This window comes from Stegostoma tigrinum, chromosome 3 (genome assembly GCF_030684315.1).
Source record: "Stegostoma tigrinum isolate sSteTig4 chromosome 3, sSteTig4.hap1, whole genome shotgun sequence".
Classification (NCBI taxonomy): domain Eukaryota; kingdom Metazoa; phylum Chordata; class Chondrichthyes; order Orectolobiformes; family Stegostomatidae; genus Stegostoma; species Stegostoma tigrinum.
In genome coordinates, this window is record NC_081356.1 from 102,701,146 (window position 1) to 102,727,936 (window position 26,791).

The 26,791-nt window shown below is 38.2% G+C and overlaps 1 protein-coding gene across 5 annotated transcripts in view; it reads left to right on the forward strand.

Moving 5' to 3' along the window:
* The window catches only part of tnpo1 (transportin 1), a 130,780-nt gene that overhangs the window by 84,917 nt on the left and 19,072 nt on the right, over nt 1–26,791 (forward strand). Inside the window, exons 16-23 of one of the 5 annotated variants that reach the window (XR_009445597.1) lie at nt 2,650–2,757; nt 4,228–4,386; nt 4,470–4,557; nt 4,710–4,808; nt 10,351–10,446; nt 14,348–14,423; nt 15,460–16,909; nt 17,109–22,439. Coding sequence is in view for 1 of the 5 variants with exons in the window: in XM_048527436.2 (XP_048383393.1) it covers nt 2,650–2,757; nt 4,228–4,386; nt 4,470–4,557; nt 4,710–4,808; nt 10,351–10,446; nt 14,348–14,423; nt 15,460–15,559; nt 22,365–22,439 (801 nt within the window). In the remaining 4 variants the exon portion in view is untranslated. Of the gene's footprint in view, nt 1–2,649; nt 2,758–4,227; nt 4,387–4,469; nt 4,558–4,709; nt 4,809–10,350; nt 10,447–14,347; nt 14,424–15,459; nt 22,440–26,791 lie in introns of those variants that run through there. The other 4 variants (XR_009445598.1, XM_048527436.2, XR_007247185.1 and 1 more) reach the window with 4 other exon arrangements.

The following is a 26,791-nucleotide window of genomic DNA, read 5'->3' on the forward strand; positions in this document are numbered from 1 at the left end:
GAGATCTCTATCACGTTGCAACATCATTATTCCAAATTACAATCTCGTCTGTAAATCCCCAACCTTGGTTGCCATACTGACTATACTCCATATGTTTACATGCATGCACATTTAACTGATTTTTTTTTTGTCTCCTCTATTCCAGCTTCACTCATTATCTTACTACTTTCTATGCTTGTGATACCTGTATCCTTGAGCATTTTGAGAGCTGTGTTGTTCACCTCGAATATGGTCTTTCACTTCCCACGCCCCTGCCAAGTTATCTTAAAGCCATAAGACGTGAGCAAAGCACCCTGAAAGGTTTCAGTCCCAGCTGTGTTTAGGTGCACCTCATCTTGGTTATACAGGTGGCATTTTCCCCAGAGCCAGTGCTAGTGTCCAAGGAATCTAAAGCCCTACCTCATGCATTAGCTTTCCAGCCGCACATTCAACTGCCTCATCTGTACTCCACTAATGGAAGCATAGAAATAGGAACAGGAGGAGGACATTCGGCCCTTCCAGCCTGCTGCACCATTCATCATGGATCATGGTGATTAGCTGATTCAGTAGTCTAATCTTGCTTTCTCCCCGTAACGTTTGGTCCCATTCATCCCAAGTGGTATGTCTAGCCGCCTCTTGAATATATTTCAATATTGTGGTATCATGTGTTCCTGTGGTAATGAATTCCACAGGTTCACCACTCTTTGCGTTAAGAAATGTCTCTTCATTTCTGGTCTAAATGGTCTATCCACATCCTCAGAATGTGACCACTGATTCATGACACGCCCACCATCAGGAACAAGCTCCCTGCATCTACCCTGTCTAGTCCTATGAGAATTTTGTATGTCTCTGAGATCCCCCCCCTGCCTTTATTTGTCTGAACTCCAGCAAAAACAATCCTATCCTAGTCAATCTGTCATGCGTCAGTCCCGCCATCCTTGAAATCAGCCTGATAAACCTTTAGTGTAACTCCCTCGATGACAAGAGCATCGTTCCTTGAAAAAGGAGACAAAACTGTACACAGTCTTCCAGGTATGACTTCACCAAGGCCCTGTATAACTGCAACAACACATCACTGCTGCTGTACTTGAAACCTCTCACAATGAATGTTAACATACCATTTGCTGCCTTTGCCACCTGTTGCACCTACATGCTTACCTTCAGTGACTGGTGCAGAAGGATACCCAGCTCCCTCTGCACACTCCCCTCTCCTAATTTACAGTCATTCAGGTAGTAATCTGCCTTCTTGCTTTAGCTTCCAAAGTGAATAACCTCACATTTATCCAAATTGTACTGCATCTGCAATTGATGTGCTCACTCACCCAATCTGTCCAGATTACGTTGAAGGATTTCTGCATCCTTGTCGCAGTTCACCCTCCCACCCAACTCGGTATCATCTGCCAACTCAGATGTTACATTTAGTTCCCTCATCCAAATCATTAATATATATATATTCTGAATAGCTGGGGTCCCAGTGTCAATCCTGGTGGCACCCCACTAGTTACTACCTGCCAATTTGAAAAGGACCCATTAATTCCTTCTCTTTCCTATCTGCCAACCAGTTATCTATCCATCTCAATACTCTTGCCGTAATTCCACGTGCTTTAATCTTACACAATAATCTCTTACACGGGACTTTATTGAACGCTTTCTGAAAGTCCATATGTGCTACGTTGACTGGCTTCCCTCCAAATCAACCAGTTACGTCTTCGTAACAGTTATGGCTGTGTACTTAAGAGGTCAGAATAAGAGAAATGCAGTTATCACAAATGTTTTCTGCTAGCTGCAAGTAGCCACTGTCCCCTCTGCAACTAGGAAGCTCCACATGTGCCCTTTGGTGTGCCTGACGAATGGCTTCCATGTGGCTGCCTTTCAGATCCATGCAGTTGAAAAGCAGATTGAAAGGGGCTCTGCAAGGAGGCACTTATTTTCCAAACTTCTTGATTCATATGTCTGAAATGGAAATACTCTTACCTGGCTGCTATGTTTTGATGAAACATTATTGTAGTGCAGGTTTTTCTTTGGATTTCTAAATGTTAAGGCACAATAGTGACCTGGCGTATGTCGTCTTTCCTCAGTCTACTTTTCAACTTCACCACCTTTGGCCAACATCTAAATAAATATCACTTTTTCTCCGTCTTTCAGAAGATCTATCCAGGAAGTAGTATCTGATTAGCTTTCTGTTGGTTAAATTCTCAAATAGGTGGCAAATGCAGGTCTGGGCGCACGGGTGCTTAGACACCAGTAATCTATACATGTGTATACCCAATTTAAATAATAAATCGTCAGCTGGTGTTGGAGCAAGGAGGAGAATAAAATTAACATCAGTAAATGGAGCTGGTATTAAGCAACTGATTCAGTGGAATTTTTTTTCAACAAATGAGAATTTTTAAAAATTAGAAACTCAGTTTTCATTATAAATTAGTAAAAATTGATGGACAATTTCTGGAGCTAAGCCTTCCCGAATGTACTGGTACCACTAAAATGTATTCACGATCTCTGTACGTTTAAAGCTGTCCATTGCCTTCTAAATTTAAATCACAAAGGTAGTGATATGAGAGCTGTTTAGGATGTTTGTCACAAATTTTAGTTATGTAAGAAAGGCTCCATGTTCTTGACTGAATTTTCAGAAGTAGCACTTTGTTAAATCTAATATGTTGTGTGTTACAGTGCCTGTCTTCTGTTGCCACTGCCTTGCAGTCTGGCTTTCTTCCATACTGTGAACCTGTATACCAGCGTTGTGTAAATCTAGTCCAAAAGACGCTTTCCCAAGCTATGGCAAGTATTTTAGCACTACATACAAATTGTCCACAAGAGCAGTGATTTGTTAATTTTTATTATATATCAGTGGATTTATTGCAATCAAGAATTTATAAGGAACCTCTTTATCCAATGTTGTTAGAATGTTAAATTTGATACTACAAGGAGTTGTTAAGAATAATGTACACCTTGAAGTTGAATTCATGTTTTCTATTTTGTGCTTTAAGAGGAAGGGCAGACATGGCTTAGTTTTATTTGAGTGTTTTTGTGGGTTAGTATTTCTGTACCTTTTGATAAGATTTTCAGGCCTTCATGTGAACAGTTCAGTACATGAAAGGAAAGGACTGGGCTGTTGCTCAGCAACATGGGTCTACTAACATACAGAGGCAAAATAATCCAAGAAGTCTGTCATTGTGATGTATGCCAAAAAAAGAATGCTAGACACTGCATTTGGGGAGCTTGTGCACTTGCTCTGAAATTAGAGTAATGGTTTAGTTTGCAACTTGTTTTCGGCAACTTAGGGGAGATTTAGGGAAACAGTGTTTACTGGCTGCAGAGAAATTTGTTGAAAGGAAGTGGTTGCAGTTGTACCAGCTTGGGCCTGAACAAGTGACCTTCATGTGAAAATAGCTGTTGCTCTTCATGGGTTTGGGCTGCTTATAAACAGCGTTCATTCTAAGCTGCACACTGTACCACTGCTCCAGTATTCAGTACATGTCGATTCGTGTGCTGATGCAGATAAAAAGAACAGTGTGAATTGGACTTCTTTTCTGATGTCTGTAATGATGTATTTACAGTCTTTCATTTTGTTTTTCTTGTTTGATAAATGCTTTATTTTCTCTAACAGCCTGTTGTGAATCTGTTCAGTAACTGATATGTAGATTAAAAAAGTTAGGATCTAACAAGCTGGTTTTCACTGTGGGATCTGACTTACTCTATATTAATATCAGCTAGGATTATAATAAGATGAATGGCACAAGATTGATATGACGAGGCGAGATAATAGGCGTGAGACAAAGATGAGTGCATATACTTTACCAGGTAGAACCAATTGGATAGACTTTTTTTGGGCATGAATTCTACAGACTTTATTTTAGCATGTTAATTTGTCAATTTGTTCATCAACTGTTTATTTTATTCAATATTCACTAATGTTAATTATGAACAAGTATTGTTGTCATGCTTAGCAAGTGATTCATTGTTGTAATCGGGCAATATCTGTCCATCAGCTCGAATTTAGATTTTTTTGTTTCCTTTTTTTTTGAATTTAAGAAACCTCCTATGGAAGTCTATGGACCATTCCAGGAGTGGAAGGGACGACTAGATCAATAGAATAATGATTTCTGACACTACTTAGAGATACGTTCAGGCTTCATCTACAGATCATCTGAGTACACTTAGTTTCAGGCAGAAAAAAATCAATATTATTGTGATCCAAATTGTTTCATTGTCTTGGTCTTTGCTCATGTCATTGTTCTTGTATTATAGTTGCATGGTTCCCAGCCTGATCAGTGTGAGGCCCCAGATAAAGATTTTATGATTGTGGCACTTGATTTACTGAGTGGTCTGGCCGAAGGCCTTGGAGGAAGCATTGAGCAACTTGTAGCACGGAGCAATATTTTGTCGTTAATGTACCAGTGCATGCAGGTAAGCAAAGCTTCTACTGTAACTGAACTTTTTTTTTTCTAATTCCAAAAAGAAATCAAACCATTTTTTCTTTTTAATTATAGGACAAGATGCCCGAAGTACGGCAGAGTTCGTTTGCCTTATTGGGTGATTTAACAAAAGCCTGTTTTCAGCATGTGAAGCCTTGCATTGGTATACAATGTTGTCTTTGTTCACTTGTTTCTGCCACTATACGCATAATGTGAAATTCACGGCTAATAAATTCAAGGATGTATATTTTGTCCTATAAATATATTTGTTAAACACTACATCGATTGTAACTCCAGGTTTGTTTCTTATTGCAGCTGATTTCATGCCAGTTCTTGGAACTAATCTGAACCCAGAATTTATTTCGGTGTGTAATAATGCTACATGGGCAATTGGAGAGATCTCAATTCAGATGGGTTAGTATTTGATGGATATACTGCACACTGTGAATTTGGTAATAAATGTATGTTTAGAACCAGAGGTGTTTTCAGCACATGGTCAGGCATCACACAACGTCAGGTAATAGTCCAGCACGTTTATTTGAAATCACAAGCTTTCAGACTGCAGCTCCTTCACTGGGTGCAGCAAGAGAGACGAGCACACAGAGCGTTTATAGACCGAGAGATTAAAAGATTGTACAAATGGTGTGAGTGGAGTGTCAGATAATAAGTCACTGCAAGAATGGTGACCAAGGATGGTAGACTGTGAGTAAAGCGTCAACAGCTGAATAATTCACAAAAGGATGACCTGTAATCTGATTAAATAAGAGACAAAAGATTAAAAATAAGGTGGTGTTGGAGACAAACTAAGACTGGAGTAATATGATAGGTATGAGAGGTGCATCCCAAGCGTCTAACCAAAGTAATAAGTAAATCAAAATTATACAAGCTAGAGAGATCATAATTTATCAGTGATGCTGTCAAAACAGGGCAGTAAGGAAGATTTTACAGACACAGAAGAGTGATGATGGAGTTACACGTAGTGCCACATGAACCCAAGATCATGGTTGAGGCCATCTTCGCGGGCATGGACGTTGGCTATCAGTCGTTGCTCGGCGATTCTGCATTGTTGTGTGTCTCAAAGTCCGCCTTGGAAGATGCATACCCGAAAATCAGAAGTTGAATGCCCTTGACCGCTGAAGTGTGGCCTGACTGGCAGGAAACAATCTTGTCTGGCAATTTGCTGGCGTGGTGTCCATTCATCTGTTGTTGTAGCACCTGCATGGTCTCACCGATATACCACGCCTCAGGCACCTTTGCCTGCAGCGCATGTGATAGACAACATTGGCTGAGTAACATGAGTGTCTGCCATGTATGTGTTGGATGGTGTTCCCACTTGTGATGGTAGTATCCGTGTCTGATGTGTCTTGCAGAGGTTGCCATGGCAGGGTTGTGTGGTTGACTTTGCCCTGTAGGCAGGCTATTTGCTACAGACAGTGGTCTTTTTAAGGCCTGGTGTTTGTTTGGAGGCGTTGGGAAGATCTTGGCAAGATGTTCATTGTCATCGATGACCTGTTCAAGGCTGTGAAGAGCACGGCGTAGTTTCTCCACTCACTCCAGGATGATGAAGGGTACTCTAACAGTCATATTCTCTGTCTGTTTTCTGAGGAGGTCATTGGTGATCAATGAGTTGAACATCGTACCCTGTTCTTACGAGATCGTCCTTCAAAACCTTTAGGTGTCTGTTGCGTTCCTCCTCGTTGGAGCAGATCTTGTGTAAGCTCTGAGCTTATCTGTAGGGGATGGCCACTTTATGTTTAGGGTGGAAGCTAGAGAAGTGCAGCATCATGAGGTTATCTGTCTGTAAAGTAAGGTACTGAGGTGTCGGTCCTTCATGCTATATCCGACCCCACCACAATGTTCTGAATCTGTAAAATCTTCCTTTTTGTCCTGTTTTGACAGCATTACCTTGATAAATTATAATCTCTACCTCAATTAGTTTGCACAGTTTTGAATCACTTGTTACATTACTTTGGTTAGACCCTCGGCATGTGACTTGTACCTATCATGTTATTCCAGTCATCTAGATTGTCTTCAGCACTACCTTATTTTTAATTTTTATAATTATCTCTCTGCCGCATTTAATTGGATTGTAGGTCAGCCCTTCAGTGGTTATTCAGCTGTTGACACTTTACTCACCGTCAAACACTCTTGGCCACCTGTGGAGAGTTATTATCTGTCACATGAGTTGCCTGATCTCTTGATCTGTACCAATAAACTGTGTCTGTGTGCTCTTCTCTCTCATGCTCTCTCTACCTGACAAAGGAGTCTGCACACCAAAAGTTTGAGATTTCAAAAAACCCTGCTGGACTATAACATGATGTTGTACAGCTTCTGACTTAGTCCACACCGGACCAACACCAGCACCTCCACATCATTTTTAGCGCATGGTAAATGACTACTTGTGATGCATCTTGCTTTGAGGACTCCAAAATATTCCTCCTTGTCCGATCCTTTTTAGTTAATATTGTATTTACCTGTGCATATGTTTATTTTTTGCTTTAAAAATTGAGTGGTCTTTGCTAATTTCCCTGAGGCAAAACATTCTGCATTGTAACAACACTGATCTCAGCCATCCTGTTCATAAGTTACCTTTTTCCAAATCTCTTTCCTCACTTCAAGATTTGAAATTGATTACTTTGTCACATTGACTTTAAACATGACTTTTTGTCATATTTTAATCAAAAAAAGTCCCTTGTTCACTTCAGTCAAAGACTTAGTAACTTTTTGAAAAATGTTACTTTCTTTGTCCTACCCTATGCTAGTGTAAATAGTTTCAAGATATTGAACCTTCAGTACCAACTTCCTTAATCCTTGATATATCTGTGAATATTTCTTATGGTTGCATCATGGTTATTTTCCTGGACCAGTAGTATACAGAAAACATGGATGACCTTGATTCGTTCTCAACATTGATTTTTGCCTCTTTAAATGAATGGACAAAGAAACTTGTTAATTATCACCTACCACAATTCCTCAGCTGGTGAACTAGTACTTCTCCATGTTGAACATCACCTTGGAAGAAGCACCAAGATATCAAAGCTCAGTGCATGCTCTGGTTTGTTGGGTTTCACTGTCCCACAACCAGTTCATAGCACAGTGAATGATCACGTTGATTGAGTCCTGTAGTACATAGCTGCCAGACCAGGCTTCTGGCAGGTTGTAAGAACCAAATCAAGAGAATAACCTACACGTCCAGTTGCTTGCCAATATTTTGCAGATTTGCTTATCACAACAAAGAAAGAAGTCACCACCAATACAGCTCTTGTGGAGACACACTGTCCACAGTCTGATGACAGGACTACTATTGTCATGTCATGTAGATGCAACAGTATGCAGTTGGGATAAATTATGAACAGATATAACAGCTCTCACTGTTTCCATTAAGTGCATGCCCCCACACACTAACTTCATGGCACAGTCTTTATGTTTCACCGTTAGCATATAACTGATACTGGTCGTTGAATGGTATACAGAGTAATGCTAGATATTCCTGAAAATGAAGCGCCAACCTGGTGAAGCTACAGCATAGAACTAAATGTGTGCTAAACAAATAAACAGAAAGGCAGGCCACTATGGAGCTACTGAGAGATCCATGCGACTGTACAACTAAAAGGGAGCATTTGTATGCACAGAACCAAGTGATCCCATGTAGAATAGAACAGCAAGGCTCTGCAACTCTACCATTTGTTGATGGTGGTGAGACGTTAAGCAAGTAACAGGAGGAGCATGCTCCAGTAATTCTCCCAGCTCAGCAAAACCTGAGTGCATATGTGGGTACAAATGGCTTGGCTGAAGCCTTTGTAGCTGTCTCCAACTAGAATTGCCAGATTACTGATTTCTTGGGATCTACACAATATTTACCTGTTTCAGCTAGTTCATTTCACGGCATGTGATTGCAGTGTGTACTGGATGTAATGTCTGTGCAATAGAAGCAATAGACTTCCTTTAGTAAAAACAGTTGGGCTCCGTAAGTAGCAGTTCTCAAACTGAACTGTTCCACTACAGCTATAAATATTCGCATCCTGGTGTTATGGAATATTGCTCTTTATATACGGTGCAAGAATGCGAATTCAATGCAGCCTACTGCAATTAAGAACAGATTGTTGATTAACTCACACCATCAGAGTTAGTGCAAATAATGTAACTGGAACAGCTATACCAGTACCATGCCTAATAAGACAGGTCACAAGCTAGCTATCCTGCAGTCCTCGTCTTACTTGACTTTTCTTAGTTTCTTCACCACCTTGATAAGTATATGATGGCGTGGTGTATCACAGAATACTGACTTGGAGATATGTTACCATTCCTTCAATTTTGCTTGGTTACATTCATGAAGCTCCCTAACTAATGGCACTATTATACTGTCACTGCAAATTGCAGCAGTTCACAAAGACCACTTCTGTCACCTTGAGATCAATGAGGCATGGGCAATAAACATCAGACTTGTTAGCTTCTGTGTTCCAAAGAATGACTCAAATATATCTCTCCACTTTGTTTTCTATCCTGGTATGTTCAAAACTGAACACAGTACTTCTTTCTCACTTGCAAATTGGAATAAACAGATCTGTGAGATGAATGAGTGGAACAGTTTCAGGTCGATGACCTTTCATCAGTTTCATCCTATGTTGGAAATGTAACCAGTTTGAAGAAAGTGAAGGTGCAATAAAGAACAAAAACAAAAAGTTTGTGTTGGGGTGAATAGAATTATAGGATGGTTACAGCACAGAAAAAGCCATTGCCCTGTCATGCCTGTTGCAAGTCTCTGGCAGAGCACTTCACTAGGCCCCACTTCTGCACCCTTTATTAAGGTGAACCCTAACTTTATTAATAAAGAGTAAAACCAAAGCCAAAAGAGGGATTGAGCTCCACTTAATTACTGAATTCATTGGGTCATGACCACACCAAGATGGGATCAGTGTTCAAACAAGGAGAGAACAATTCAATCTAAACCAAAATGTTGGAGCAGTGTAATGATTGGGATAAAGTGAGCAGAGCATGACAGATTGGAATAAGTTTAGTGGCAATAGTACGTCAGCTAATAAGATCACTTGAAGGAAAACGAAAGGGAAAAAAAACAGTATCTGATTGCATCTGTGATTCTTTGCCATCTCCTCAAATTAAAGCAGAGATAGTAAACAAATTTGTGCCTTCCTCTTACAAGGTTCACACCAGAAATAGTGAGAAACCAGAATCTAATGAGTGAGAAACTGAAGGTAATGAAAATTACTGAAATTAAAAAAAATTAATGCCAACAAGTTTCAAGGATCTAATGGCCTAATAAGAGACAGAGAATATATCTTAGAGATAGTGGGTGCATTGGTTGTGACTGTCCAAAGCATCCTACATTCTGAAAGATCCCTGTAGATTTGGAGGTAGCAAATGTGCCACTGCTGTTGGAGTAAGGGAAAAGAAAATTGGGATCTTGAAGCTAATTAGCTTCATCTTCCAAGAAAATGTTGGATCCGTTTTATTTTGCAAGGTAGTATCAGTGGATTTACAAAAATATGCAATTAGAATCATATGGTTAACAGTATTTCTGAGGATGGCACTAGCAGGATGGACAAAGGTGGTTCGAGAGAAGCAAAAATCGATGGATGCAATGCATTTGTATATGAAAAGATCTTGCAAAGGATTCTTGTAGAATTAAAGTAAAATATTACCGTGCTCTATTTGTAAGCCTCTATTCATGGCACAGAGAGGAATTTGGATGGTTTTCATTATCTGCTGAATGTGACAAACGATTGCTGATTGATTCAAGAAATTGATGTTAATTGAAGACATTTGGAAAAGTATGCAGTATGTATTCCACCCTGAAGGCCTCTGACAGAATCAGGTTCAAGGATGCAATTTTATTTGCAACTAAATTAGCAGAAAAAGTGTGTAGAATTTTAAAATTTAATGGCTGAATATCTACCTTTAGCTAGTAAACTCTTCACTAATTTTATTTTTTCATTAGGGATTGAAATGCAGCCCTATGTGCCAATGGTCTTGCACCAGCTGGTGGATATCATTAATAGACCTAACACACCAAAAACGTTACTGGAAAATACAGGTAACTCATACTGGTTTTGTAGGATATTTAATTTGTTGAATGTTGTGATTAAGAATGTATGAAAGGAATATTTAAACTGCGTAAGTGATAATACTTGGATGTTGGCAGAAAAATATAGGCCTGTTTGCAAAATACATTATTCAGCATGAGTTAGACCAAATCGTTCGATTTTAAGCTTTTAGATCCAGCTGCTGACCTCAGTCAAGGGCAGTAGTTCTACCGATCAGGTTGCCTTCTTGAGTGACTCTGATTAGTTTGGGATGATATTTAGTTCGTACTCGTTTTTGTATTGATTTGAGTCTTTACGAGCCTCAAATTTAGAGATGCTGAACAAACTTGCGATATTGTGTTGCTAAAGTTACAAAACTTCAAAATCACAAAAGGATATTTTGTCTAAATCAGAATAAACTGGAAAAGCTCAGCAGGTCTAGCAACATCTGTGAAGAAAAGATCAGAACTAATGTTTTGAAAAGTTAACTCTGATTTTTATTTTTCTTCACAGCTGCCATACCTGCTGAGCTTTTGCAGCAACTTCTGTTTTTGTTCCTGATTTACAGCATCCGCAGTTGTTTTGGTTTTTATTTTGTCTAAATGTTTGATTTACACAGGTCAGCCTTTGAAAGTGAAATTCAGGATAAAAGAAATACATTGTTAGCTATTAGATTACATAATTTTGAGTCTTGTAAGTGCATGATAATTGGAACAAGCTTGTCAATTCACTGTCAAATACATGGTCTGTTTAGTTACCTTCAGAAACTATTGTTAGCAACAAATCCGTTTATGAATGCTGAATTAAATAAAAATTATATTTAATGTTAAAAATGAACCTATTAGACACAGGATGTAGGAGCAAGTAGAGGCTACTCAGTCCATTGGTCTGCCCTACCATTCAGTGAGATCATGGCTCATCTAATAATTTTCAACTCTACTTTCCTATAGAATAAATATACAGGTTAAGGATATGATGGAAAGTCTTGTACTTGGCTACATAAGTGTGGCTGCAACAACATTCTCGAAGCTCAACACACTCCAGGGCAAAACCGCTCATGTGATCAGCCAATCCACAACCTTTAAACATTCAGTACCTCCGGCACCAGCGCAAAGTGTTAGTAAAAGTCAAAAAATAAGTGTCTACCAACTATTTCTCCTTTTAACAGTATTTTTCAAAGTGCAGCCTCTCTGCATAGAAGTACAAGGACAGCAGATCCATGAGTACCACACAACCTCCTTTACAGTTGCTGGTCAGAATGCTGGAATTCCTCCCTGAAACAGTGTATGTACACCGTGTGGACTTTCGCAGTTCAGGAAGGCAGCTCAGCACTGTCTTCTGCTAAACAGTTAGGAATGTGCAACAAATGCTGGGATTGCCAGTGATGTTCACATCTTATGATTGAATAAGTATAATCTTATTAGCTATAATTTTTTTTCTGACAAACTCATGGAATTTATTTCATTTGTTGAACCCTGCGGATTGTTCGGTACTCTCATGAATGAATCTTTTTTAATAAATGCATACAGACCTTGCAACTGACATGGAGTTCATTTGACTCCTTATCATATCATTTGATGGTTAATGAGTGCCTAGAATGAGGCCATTTATAAGCTTGTTCCTCTTTCTCAGCATTTGAATAATATTTAGATTCTTCAAATTGTAAGTGCAGGTATGCAGCAGGATGCTGCACAGCAACAGTAAATGTAAACAAAATGTTGCACGTTTAATGAAGGATAACTGATCAACTGTATCTTAAATATCCTGTCTTTAGAGTTAGGCTTGAAGAATTATGTTTTGTGTCAACCTGCTGTCTTAGAATAAAAAAGAGACTTAATGGTTTTCTGTAATGAAGGGACACTTGCCCATTGTGTATCCTGTATACAAGTTGCTAGTGCTTTCTTACTTCAGTCTTAAACTTACAAAATATCTCCAATATAGACATTTAGATAACCTTAGTGCAGTTCCAGAGGTGGTTATAAAGTCTTACCACATGCTTTGGCAACCCGGTTTCTTAGCTCTCTTTCTCTGCCTGATATAAAACAAAAGGCTGCTGAGGCTGGAAATATGAACTCAAAAGAAAAAATGCTGGAAAAGCCAACAGGATCGGGCAGGATTTGGAAGTGGAAACTGGGGCAAATGTTTCAGGTCAATATGTTGCATCACTGCCTTTTCTACTTCTGATGTATAGCCGACAACCTGAAGTATTGACTGTTTTTCTTTCCACAAATGCTGCTGATGTGCTCGGATATTTCCAGCATTTGCTTCTGCCATTTTTTAGATCAATGCCTTTTGGACAGAATCAAATTCAAACTGTTTTTTGAATTTGAAATGTTGTATTCTTGTTTATTTTCCTACAGCTCTGGTCTTTAAGGAAGTGTTTAAATAGTTCATAAAGAGCTGTTTCTGTAGTTAATGGGATTTTTTTTGGGACAATGATTAGAAATTTTATGTAAGTATTGATAATTTAAGCAATTTGGTTAAAAAGTGGAGCTTTAAGCTAATGCACTATTATTCAAACTGAGAATTTATTTTATGTGCAACTTACATGGTACACAACTTGCAAGAAATGTCATATTAATTGGCCTACGTCATACAGTTTGATCAGTATATCCTACACTGAACTTTATTTTTGAATGGACATTCATCTGCTTTCTGCATGTCTCATCAGATTGTTCATGAATGCTTGTTTTAATGAGAATGTTGCATAGTTTGTGTCTCTTGAACATAGGTTTCCCTCCTCTGCTTTATATGAATCTGCTGGATTTTTGTAACGTCCTTGTAGTTAGCTTGGAATAATCCTAAAACCATTACTTTTTTCTTTGAATGATAACCTTTTGTGAGTTTAAAGAGGAACACTTCTAAAACACTTTGTTCATTTCCATGTTTGACATTACCTGGTTTTGCAGAAATATCTAAGTGGATATTGCAAGGTCTTTGAAAAGAAAACTAGCTCATTTAAATGAAGGAAAGAAATTCCGATCTTGAATTTCTGCTGCTTTGAGGAAAGCTGATAGTTTTCTTTCTACTGTTAGTATCTAATAGCTGTACCCATGAGAATAAAATTTATTTTGAAGATGTTAATAATGTATTTGTTTCCCATTCAACATTCTCAATGTATTTGCAAAGTTGTCCTTATTACTATCCCAATATAGAAATCTCAATGCTTTTGATTTCTTGTGGTAGACAAATTGGCATTTTACATTGTACCAATTCTCAAATAAATTATGTTATAAACATTTGTAAGTGCTTCTGTATTTTTTGTAGTTAACTCAAATTAGTGTTTAGTGTACAAAGTGAGGGGTGAGCAGAGCATGACTATCACTTTTACATTTCAGTGATTTTTGCCTGTATTTGGTAATATTAGAGAAACAGTATAATGCAAGAGACTGCTGAGTATTCAGCATCCTTTCTAAGAATATGCTTCATATTTGAGTTTGAATATGTAGTTATACTGCATTAAGCATAGTGAAGAAAGCTTGAGATTTGATGCTAACGTTTTGGGGAAGAAAAGGTCTTGATGGTAAAAGTGTGACATGCCTCCACTGAAACAAATTTGTTTGCTTACAACACTGTAGGAAATGGAAGGGCTGTTAAGTTTGATTCATTTTTGTTCAGTTGGAAGGGTTAGTTTAAAATGTAGGTGTGCTTTTGGGAGTGTTCCCTCTTTTAACGTATTTTTTAAAATTTTTTTTTGATGATTGCACCATAACGTCTGCCTCCCTTCAGTGGGTGGTAGTTAATCTAATAATCAACACAAAAAGATGATCTTAATTTTGTTATCATACACAGATTCTGTTGATTTCTGTTTCTGAGTTATTTGTTGTTTTTTCTTTATTTTTCTCCTCCCCCTCATTTGCTCATGTCTTGGTTGGCGTTTGGTGGTGTATAACCGTGATTGCGTTACCGTAGCAATAACAATTGGTCGTCTTGGTTACGTTTGTCCTCAAGAGGTGGCCCCCATGCTACAGCAGTTTATAAGACCCTGGTGTGTATTATTCAATCTTTATTTAATTCATTTTCCTCTTCACTCTTTCTCTATCTCTTTCTCACTTATAGCAATAGTTTTCAGTTGATTGCAAATTCACAATCCTTAACCATTGCCAACCATGTGACTAATCTTGTCCTATCAGGTTTGTGATTTTTCAGTAGCACCGTTATGTGTATATTTTTATTTTATGTTGTGGCTAACAACTAACTGATGCATGGGATAAGATTGTCACATGCTTGCTGTGTTGAGAGGCTTGATTATGAACGTAAACGCATTCGAGAAATTTTCATCAGAATGATTAAATTGCATGCAGAAATCTTTTTTAAAAATATAGAAACACAGAACTTTAAACTTCTGTTGATTTGAGAAACATTCTGAAATTGTTAACTTTAAAGTCAAACACTTTGCTTGCAAACTGTGAAAGTCTTTTGTTGTATTCAGCTTGTATGAATACCAGCTTGTGTTCCACCTTGTCTTATATTCAGTCATTTGTCTTTCACATGCTGCTTCTTTTAAATTGAATGCATAAAGTAAACCCTGTATTACTGAATATCTTGTATTTCGAAGGATGGCATTGTTGCAATGATGGGGTTAATTGAGGTACTTTCTAAAATGAACTTAGTGTTTGATGGAATAATCAAGTCACAAAGAATAAAAGTATTTGTTTTTTGTTCAGCTTTTATTTTGGAAGTGAATATTAGTTGACTTTAAATAATACTTGATAATGCATAGATTTCACAAAATAAAGCACCTGTAAAGTAAAATTGAAAACACTATTATAATGTTAAAACACAGCATCATTGGTTGATATGGAGTATATTAAACTCTCCAGTTTACATTCAGAACTTTAGTATTAATTGTAATACTGCTGTCAGATTTGCCAAGATGGCAAATTAAACCTAAATTAACTACAGCATATACATTCCATTGAATACTACTCATAGATGTGTTGTGTGTGGTGCATAGTGTATTAAAGCAAGTTCTGTACGTACCATTGTTTATACATGACCTTTCTTTAAACACTATTGAACAGGTGCACTTCCCTGCGAAACATAAGGGATAATGAAGAAAAAGATTCTGCTTTCCGTGGCATTTGCAGTATGATTGGTGTCAATCCAGGAGGAGTTGTACAGGTGATAAGCTGAGACCAGTTAATGTGATAACTTCTTGGTAGTAATGATTATGATGAGACTTAAAAATGGGAGCCAAGATGCTGCCATTATATTTGATTTGCTGAACTATGCCACTTTTTTTTCACGAATGGAAGTGGAATGCTTCCTAAAATCTTTAGCATAATTGATAGTATTATAGACTTTTCAATATATTTTACCAGCAGTTTCTTGAATGTTAGTTGAGAGTCAAATAACATGAACTTGAAGCAATATTTCTGTTTGGTTCCTGTGTGAAGGTCTGTTCTATATCAATGAAGAGCTATTTTGGTTTTGTACAGAAAGTACTTGATTAACAACCTGGTATGCGCAAGAACCTTCACTCTGCATCAAATGTGGGCTTCTTATTGACTCAATAATCAACAAGTTTATTCTTTTCATTTTGAGATTTTTCAATGAAAATGTTAATGGAGCAGGCAGAGTATATTGTCTCAAATTCAAATATTTTAGATTTTTAGGTAGTAACTGCTTAGAATTACGACTGTTAGTTTTTCACTGAATTACTTTTGGCTGCTTTTATTCATGCATGTGTTGCTAGCTAGGCAAGCATTTATTGCCCTTCTCTAATTGCCCAGAGGACAGTTAAGAGTTAGCCATATTGCTGTGGGTTTGGAGTCACATGTAGGCAAAACCAAATAAGGATGGTAGTATCCTTCCCTAAAGGACATTAGTGAACCAGCTGGATTATTTCTTATGATTGACAATGTTTCATGGTCATCCTTTGACTTTCAGTTTCAGAATTTATTGAGTTCAAAATTCCACCATCTGTCATGGTGAAATTCAAACCTAGAACATTACCTGGGTCTCTGAATTAATAGTCCAGTGTTAATGCCTCTAGGCCATCGGCCCTACTAATGCAGGTATTTGTTAATCCAACCAATCCAAGATGGGTGAATAGCCAAAATGACACCTTAAGCAGGAATGAGTGCATGATCTGTTCAAATTAAGTGCTTTCCTGCAGTAGTGTTGGAGCAATGGTTGGAACCTCTGACGAACCAGGCAAGAAGATAATATTTTCAAGATGGAACTTCACTGGTTGCACAAAGCAGAAATGTGTGACACTTCAGGACTGCTCCTAACAGAGACATAAGCTAAACCATCATTGTGAAGAAAGTTAATAAACAGAAGTTTACAGAAAAAGAAAAAAAATCCATGACAAGGAATGGTAAAAGAAGCACCTTCAATATAAAAGAAAACTCAACTATATCGCACACCAGAATATCTAGATATCTTGTAGTCTGAAGTTATAGTGCAACTGGATTCTAGCTGAAAGATGAGCATCATATTATTCCTTTCGATCCATTGCTGAGTCTGGTAAGTGATCTAAATTATGCTGCCTTCTGCTTTTATGATTACAGCATATCATACAATAGCATTCTTTTAAATGTACATGACTAATATTTAGCAAGATCTTTCAGTTGCTAAAATGTTATAGATCATTTGTCTTTACAGTAAATATGAAAACTACCTTATTGCTTAAATGGATATAGCTAATGCAATTTTGTTTCCCCAGGTAACACCATCGGCATTTTCACAAAAGGTGCATTTGAAGTTGACATATTTTGACCACTTCTGACCTCCAGAACCAGAGTTGAGGCTGTAGCTGTGACCGCTGTGGAAGATGAGAATGAGAAGCGAGATTTTGTATTACAGAATTGCAATCTGCAAAACCTTGACCCATTAACGTCAGAGGGAGAGATACTGTTCACAGATGGTGATTCTGCTGTGTCTCCAATCCTAACCTAAGAAAAGATCAAATAAACCATTTATTTATTTCACAAGTAGTGTAAAATATTGACACTACAATCTAGGTTCATCACAATGTATGCCTGTTATGCCTAATGTCATATTGAAATATTGGACCTACCTGATTTTTCAAATATCTGGAATCGGGATTTAGGACAGGCATTTGACTTCTTTCATGTGCTCAATAAAGGCCAAATGCTTGTCTTGTCGTTCCACATTAGGGGAAACCCACGGAGTGGTACCACCCAGATCCCCATGTTACTTCTGGTGTCTGACTTCTGACTGCTTGCAATCAAGGAGAGATGATTGTCCCAAAATTCAGTGGTTTCAGTAGGCAAGAGGCAAGGTTCCAGTGAAGGCTTGACAGTTGTCCACTCCTTGATTATTTAAGTAAGCCCTGACACTTGATGGTATAATGGCTTCAAACCAGAAATAGGCCCAGGTGAATTTCCATTCATTAAGGTTCCTTGCTAGTAATGAGGAATTTTGTTCACGAAATAACATTGTTCTAGGCATCGTCAGAACAACATGCACATACAATATTATGAATGTATATTTTTGAATAATGTGTCAGAAAGCTTCTACTTCGAGTCATAGGTTTCAAGGATAAGAGAGAGCATATATTACCATAAGCAGTGAGGAATTATTTGTAAGCTGCCTCAAACTGCTCATGTCCTCATGGTAACAGTGCTTCCATATTACTGATCAGTGTAGTCAAGAGGTAGTTCAAGGATTTTTGGTACGTGAATAGAGGAACAGTGATGGGAGGTAGCGGTGTTCCCATGCAGCTGCTGTTCTTGTCTCTCTGGGCTTAGGAAGTTGCTGGTGAGGAAATCTTCTGGCGAAGATTATTTGGTAACCTGCTGCAGACAACTCTTTAGCTAGTGTGTCTGTTGAGGAGCTGCTGCGTGTTTCGATTGGATAATGTATTGGCCAAGTGGGCTGGTTTATTCTAGATGTGTTTATTGAATAATGTTGCAGTTGCAGTGATCTTGACCTGAGTATCATAATTATACTTGTGAACATCAGTACTTTTTTTTTGGATGATACTGCAACGACATATCCAGGTTACTCAGAGAGGCAAAGGAGGAAATACCTGGGGCATTGGCAGATATCTTCACATCCTTGTTGACCACAAGTGAAGTTCCAGAGGACTGGAGATTTGCAAATGTTGTTCCCTTGTTTAAGAAAGGATGCAGGATAATCCAGGAAACTATGGGCCCGTGAGCTTGATGCCTATGGTGGGGAAACCCCTTGGAGAAGATCCTGAGGGACAAGATATGTGCGCATTTGGAAGAAAATTGACTTGTTAGTCACAGGCACCATGGTTTTGTCTGGGGAAGGTCATGTCTCAACAAACTGAATTTTTGAAGAGGTAACGAGGGCAAAAAATGAGGGAAGGTCTGTGGATGTAGTTTATGTGGACTTTAATAAGGCATTTCACAAAGTCCCACGTGGCAGGTTGGTACAAAAACTAAAATCACAAGGGATTTGGGCTAGATGGCCTGGCTGGATGGATAGAAAACTGGTTTGGTCATAGACAACAGAGGGTAGTGGTGGAAGGATGTTTTTCAGAATGGAGACCAGTAACTAGTGGTATTCCATAGGCGTCAGTCTTAGGCCCTTTGTTGTTTGTAGTATATATAAATGATTTGAAGGAAAATGTGGGTGGTCTGATAAGCAAGTTTGCTGATGACATGAGGATTCGTGAAATTGCTGATCGTGCCAATGATTGTGAAAGTATACAGCATAATACAGTTAGAGTGGCGACTTGGGCACAGAAATGGCAGATGCTGTTCAATCCAGGCAAATGCGAGGTGATGCATTTTGGACAACCATATTTAGGTGTGAATTCTATTGTAAGTGGCAGAACCATTCGGAACGCTAGCATTCAGATGGATCTGGGCATGCAGGTCCACAGTTCCTCAAAGTGGAAACACAGGTAGCCAAGAAGGTATATGGCATGCTTGCCTTCACTACCGAGGGCGAGGAGTACAAGAGTTCATAACACCCTTGTTAGGCTTCATTTCGAATATGGTGTGCAGTTTTGGTCACTACAGTACCAGAAGGATGTGGATGCTGTGGACAGAGTACAGAGAAGATTCATCAGGATGTTGCCTGGTCTCCAGGGCATTGACTATGAGGAAAGTTTTAAAAAGAGTAGGATTGCTTTCACTGGAAAGACGGCAGCTGAGAGGAGACCTGATAGAGGTCTGCAAAATTGAGAGGCACAGATAGGGTGGATGGTCATTGGCTTTTTTCCAGGTTGAAGTTTCAATTACAAGGCAACACAGGTTTGAGGTCAGAGGGGGATAGTTTAAAGGAGATATGTGAGTGATGTTTTCAGAGTGGTAGCAGCCGAGAATGCATTACCAAAAGAGATGGTGGAAGCAGGCACATTGAAGACATTTAAAGGGCACCTGGATGGGCACATGAATAGGGAGGGAATAAAGTGATACGGTTTGAAAAATTACTTTTTCTTTTTAAATTAATTAGGGCAGGATGGTCAGCACAGGCTTGGAGGGCTTGTGCTGTACTTTTTCACTTGCTCATTTGTTTGTTCAGTTGAGAGAGGGATAAGGATAATTACTCATTTTTTGAATACATATGTTCCTTGAATTGACAATCAGGAGTTTCTGCCTTGGTCTTCATGTAACTGAATAGGCTGATTCTGAACCCACAGACCTTTGGACACATTGTGAAGTATTGGGATCTGGAACACTGGTTCTGCTTTTCTTTCTACTCTGCTTCATCATTAAGATATTGTGATTCAAAGCATAATACAACTTGATGGACAAGTTGTCACAATTTTGAACAATTGAAGCACATTTCTCTTAGTCACTAATGTCACTGCTACCACACTTCAAGATGACCTTACAGAATGCCTTTTAAGCATTTTTTTCTTTTCTGCCCTGGAATGTGATCTGTTTGAAAGTTACAAGAGCAACACCTGTTGGGCATGCACCTTTTTAGCCAGCTGTTTATCAAGTCCTATCCATTGAATTTGATTTCCCAGAAATTGGCCTGAATGCTTGTGGAACTAGCATGAAGAAGGATGCAAATGTTTATTTGATGGTCCTCCCATTGAATTCAGAGGGTAGGATTATTGTTGGTGAAACTTCTGTAGCACTCTTGGATTGTGTATCAGCAACACAAGTGTCACTGTGGTACAGAAATGTGGTGATGGCTGCTTTTCATATTAGGAGATTTATTATCGAATATTTGTGGCTATAGTTTGTACAAGGCTGGGTTAGCACAGCTCATTGTGTTTGGGATCTCATCATTCATGATGGCCTTTTTGAGAGGTGAATGGAAAGTACTTAAAGGTTGTCACCTTTGACATTTGCAGGATGTGAATCTTTGAAGAGGTGAGGGTTGTTATGAGTTTAATAATGGCAGAACTTAAGTTCAGACTGAATCTCTTCTATGCAGAATTGAAGAGATTGAGAGTGGCTTGCAAATTTAGTACAGTGAAGAATAGTACTGCTGCCATGCAAAACTATTGATCAGCTTTGTCAATTTTGGCCAAGGTCAGATTCTTGGGAATACAGAAATTGCAGAGCAAGAGTGCAAGCAAAACCATTCTAGGTATTCATTTGGCTGCAGTGAGGTATAGATTGTAACCAGGTGATGGCAGTCCCACCAAGGTGGCTAAGAGTGGAAAGGCATTGGAGTAGAATGGTGCAGTGAATTGTACGAAAGGTGGCAGATAGATTGAGAAGAATCTTGCCAAACTTCTAATATGTCTAGATAGATCTAGACTAATCATTTTATCTGGTCTGGTCCAACAATTGTGTGACTTCCTATCTTAAATGTTTTGATCATCCCCGGGTCAAGAACTCTGTGTTAGTCTCCTTGATAAACAGAGAAGTTCTGCCAGTTGGATCATTGCCAGATGTTCATTATATATTTCTGCATAACCCTGTCATCATTGTGCATCTATAAAATACAATTCATTTGTCTTCCTTGATTTTGTACTTGTTGCCTTGTTTCGTTTTCTGAATCATTTTGTATTAATTTCTCCATTATTAGCTATGGTAATACCATCTCAATGTTGACACTTTTTTCTAATGTATCCATGGTGTGGCATTTCTGTTTAGTTCTTGCATTTTATGGGGATACATTTCATAACTATTGATCAGTCTTTAAATGTTTTCCCCATTTATGATTTCATTTTTGTCCGTCAGTTTTCTAGTGTATATTCTGCATTCCTTTTCACTTGTCCTTAAAATCTGTCTTTTTTCAATTTATTATTTGGGTCTCATGTCAAACAAAGGCCATCAGTCTTTATTGAAACATTATTGTGTTGAAACAGCTGCTGTCTGGCCGTTCCCTTGCAAGTCTCTTTTATATGGCTACTTTAGTAAAATTGAAAATTATATGAGATTAGAATAAAGCAGTACTGTTTTTATTTCAAAATAGAAACAGAAGTTGCTGGAAAAGCTCAGCAGGTCTGGCAGCATCTGTCACTGGACCCGAAACATAACTCTGATTTTTCTTCACAGATGCTGCCAAACTTACTGAGCTTTTCCAGTCACCACTGTTTTTGTTCGATTTTACAGCATCCACAGTTTTTTCAGCTTTTGTATTTTTATTTCACGTGTTTGATGTTCATTATTGATTTGTTTTCATCTGGGGAAAATACACAGGAGAGCAAAAACAGAAAAGAGGCTTCACATGGTCTGGCTCATGTACATTGCCACTTTAGTTTCTTAACCTTATTCCTAAATTTAAGTGGTGACTTGTTCTGTGGATCTCCAGATCCATTTAAGTTCCTGATTTTATGTTTCTAATATAATGATTATCAAACTATATCCTATTTCAAATGTTCTTTTACTTGTTACTACAAGACCATTGTTGTTTAACCCAGTTACAAACTCTATAATGGGTAACTTTAAGACAGATCTGATTTCCAGATGGTGGATTGACTTTTATTAGCAAACCTTTAGGGAGCTTATGCACATCTGCCTGCTTTTTTTCTTAAAAAAGAAACCTGTTTATATCAGAGATTTTCTTTTTACAGGACTTCATTTTTTTCTGTGATGCAGTAGCATCTTGGATTAGTCCAAAGGATGACCTACGAGATATGTTCTACAAGGTATGAAGTCTTTCTGTTCTTGAAATTGCTTGTTTTGGTGAATTTAACAATAGAATGAAGACAGGAATAAGGAGCGTTTCATTTTTCATAATGTCTACAAAGTACATTTGTTTTATTTAGATGTACAAGAATGTTGAAATTCACCAAGGAGAAATGGCATATTTTTGAAGTGCTTTTTCATTAACTTAGAAATCTATTATAACTGCAGATCGTCTCACCTAGAGAGGTTTACCCTAAAGGTTTATAGATATGATGAAGATAGTCTTGACAAAATATTATGTAAATAAATTGAATTATGCTATAGTTTGTAGTGTCCAATTGAGTAATCTCGTTTGTACCTCTTAATAGCTCAGTAAATATTTTGTGGCATCACAGCTCTTGAATAGTATCACTTTCTATTCAACCATTTCAACAGCACCGCTATCATGTTTTTAAAATCCCATCGTAGGATATGGGATTTGCTGGCAAAGAGAACTATTTTTTTGTGATGTTTGTTTCAGCCCAGTGTGGTCTGTAGATTATTGTGAAAGAGGGTTCATTGATTTCCTGATAATTATATTGTTTCCAAGAAATGCTCGTTTCCAGCTATTGCTAATGGGAATGACTGACTAGGAAACAGAAGTTAAGTAGGAGTCTAATTTTGGGTCTGGCAGTATCTGTGGAGAGAGAAACAGAATTAATACTTTGAGTCCAATTTGAATCTTCAAATGAAGGCCTAAAAGGGTGACCCCTAATTTTAAACAATGCACCCTAATTCTGCACTAACCCACGAGAAGAAATGTTCTTTGAATGCCTGCCTTGTCAAGACCATTCAGGATATTGTATGCATTAATCAAGTCATCTTTTAATTTACTGAACGCTAGTGAGAACAAGCCTAGCCCATTCAGTATATTTTCATAAGACAACTCACTTTTTCTAGGTATCAATCTAGTACATCATCACCGCCATCACCTTCTATTTACATCCTTTAAGGATGTTGCACACATGAGACATGGTCACACCAATTCCCTGAATAACTAAAGCATAACGTCCTTACTTTTGTGTTCAATTTCTAATGTAATGAAGGGTAGCAGCATCTCATTAACTGTTTATTATGCTAACTTCTTGTGACTAAATCAGTTCAATTCCTCTGCACCTTGGAATTTCACACTCGTTCTCCACTGGGTAATTTAATCTTCCTGCTAAAATGAAGAATTTCACTCTTTCCCCACATTATGCTCCATCTGTCCAAATTGTGCCTATGTCGTCAACGCTATATCCATCTACAGCCTGTTTAAGTTGTCTTCAAACATAATTTCCTGCTTAACTTGGCATCATCAATGAACTTAGCAACTATTTCTTCAGCTCCCTTTTCCAGGCCATGTGTGCAAATTGTCGAAAGTTGAGGCCCCAGCACAGACCCTTGTGGAACTGGTCTCATCACGTTCTGCTAATCAGACAAAATCTCATGCGTACTCTTGGCTGTCAGAAAATAATCTTCTGTCCATGCTAATGTGTTGCTCCTTTTTATCATGATATTTAGCTTCCACAGTAACTGTCAATGTTGCATCTTATCAAACGATTTCTGGGAAACTAGGAACAATACATTTACACGATAATAAAATGTGAGGCTGGATGAACACAGCAGGCCAAGCAGCATCTCAGGAGCACAAAAGCTGACGTTTCGGGCCTAGACCCTTCATCAGAGAGCTCTGCAGTTCCCATTATCTCTGATCCCACAATACATTTACACGCTTCCTTTTATCCACAGCAACTCTTCACTACTTTAAAAAGCTCATTTCTTTTTGACGCAACTTGATTATCTTAGATTTTTGTAAATGCCCAGCTGTAATCTCCCTTAATGATTGATTCTAACACCTTCCCATCAACAGATGTCATATGAACCACCTTATTGTTTCCTGTATTCTGCTTCCCTACCTCTTTGAATGAAACAGTTTTATTTGGTACAAGTTCATTTCATTTCAGCTGGTTCACCTTATGTGCTCACATTGTTGTCCTTAATTAGGTTTAAAACACTATTCTTAGACCAAATATTCTCCCTTTTCACCCTACATTTAGTATTCACTCATATTGTGGTCACTGCTACCAGGCATGCCTTTACTCTGAACTCAATCATTTCACATTCTCCATATGAAGTCTTAATATAATTTTGCTTTCTGGTTGGTTCCAAAACCTGCTGTTCAAAGGAATGCATCTTGAAAGCATTCTGTCAACTCCTTGTTCTGGGTTGCTATTGACAGTACTTAGTAAGGAGATCATGGGTCTGGGTTTAAGGCAGGAAAGTTTAATTGAAGATTCAGATCAGCCATAATTCATTGTGAATGACAGAGCAGACCCAGTAGGCTGAGTGGCCTACTTCTGTTTTGAGTCTTAACTTCAAAAATCAGTATTAGATATTTTTACGTAGATTAAAATTACTAAGGAATATTACTGTCCTTCATTATAAGATGCTTGTATTGATTGTCCCACATTGTAGTTGCTGTTAAGGAGCCTGCAAACCACTCCTACTGGAGATTTCTTTGCCCTACTCTTCCTCATCGCCACGATTACAGAGGGGGAATAGCCGAACCCTTCTGATAATTAAACTAAAATACAAGCCCCGATCTGTTATGACAGGAATAGTGGTTCCCCTCTAAAAATTAACCCTGGGGACATCCCGAGAACCTGGCCTTTCCCCTCATAATCTGGTTTTAAAGAAAGTCAATCCCTGATCTTCATAAATAACAAGAAACATTTTATTTATTTAACCCTAACAATGAACAAATTAACAGAATTACCTACTAAAGGAATAATTTGCCCTATGTACCAACTATTCCCTAACTGGTCTAAATTCTATGGAATACTGTTCAAACAAACAAAGTTGCCACTTAATTTATTGATTTCTTACTAATTGGGCTTATTAAAACTTAGTCTGTGCAAACTTGAAGAGATCGTCTTCTAGAATATTCCGTCTTCTCCATTGTCTTCACAAACACCTTATTTCTGCTAATTCTGCTGTCAGGGATGTTTTATCTCTAATTTCTTCAATGAGCTAAAATACTGTGGTACCTTTTGATTAATTAAATGGGCCTTCTCTGATCGGTGAATTGTGTTAACGTGGCAGGTAGCTCCCCCGGCCTCGATTTTCCAAACGTCTTTGTCTTTTATACCCCAGATGACATCACCAAATTCTACTAATATGATTGGTTCAAAGTTGTTAACACTAACAAATTTAAATTCACTTGGCTGTCTGCATCTAGGTACGTGGTTTAAATTAATCGGCCAAATTCAAACTTGACTTGAAAATATGCTGCTTTGTTGTCCTATATTTATAAACTGCGCCTGCATTTGTAAACTTACAAGCACGGACAAAGCACAAGCTCTGAAAGGGACCACAACACTCTTGTTTTCCCCCCACAATCATTTTTACCAGCAAGTTCTAACTTCCTGCCTTCTAATTCATGAATACTGTACCCAACTTCATAACACTACCCAAACTGATCTTGCATCCTGATGTCCTGAACTAAGGTAATCTCTAGCTTTTGTATATATACCACCTTAATTAACAGAATTACACCTCCACCTTTATTTAGCTTCCTAATTTTCTTTAATGTTATATAACCAGTCAAAATTCAAGACCCGTTCCGTGCCATCTAGAAGTCATGTATCTGTAATAGCTATCAAATCACATTCATTAACGTCCATGAGCTTTGCCAATTTGTTGTGAATGCCATGTGCACTCAGATACAGACTCCTTTAGATTTATCTTTCTTTTGCAACAGATTTTTAATTAAACAAAGAAGATAGGAGCAGAAGGTGGCCATTCAGCCCTTCAAGCCTGCTCCACCATTCATCACGATCATGACTGATCTTCCAACTCAATAGCCTAATCCTACTTGCTCCCCATAACCTTTGATTCCATTTGCCTCAAGTGTTATATTTAGCTGCCACTTGAATCTATTCAATGTTTTGGCATTAACTACTTCCAGTGGTAGTGAATTCGCAGGCTCACCACTCTTTGTGTGAGTAAATGTCTCTTCATCTCCACCCCAAGTGGTCTACCCTGCATCCTCATACTTTTGACCCCTGATTCTGGACACACCCTACGTATACCCTGCCTAGTCCTATTAGGATTTTATAAGTCTCTGAGGTTCCGTCCCCTCGTCTGTCTGAACTCTGGCGAAAACGGTCCTAACCGAGGTGATGTCTCCTCCTATATGAATCCCACCATCCCTGGAATCAGCCTGTTAAACCTTGGCTGTAACTCCCTTGACAGCAAGAGCATGCTTCCTCAGAAAAGGAGACAAGAATTGCTCACAATATGCTAGATGTGACTTCACCAAGGCCCTGTATAACTGCAACAACACATCCCT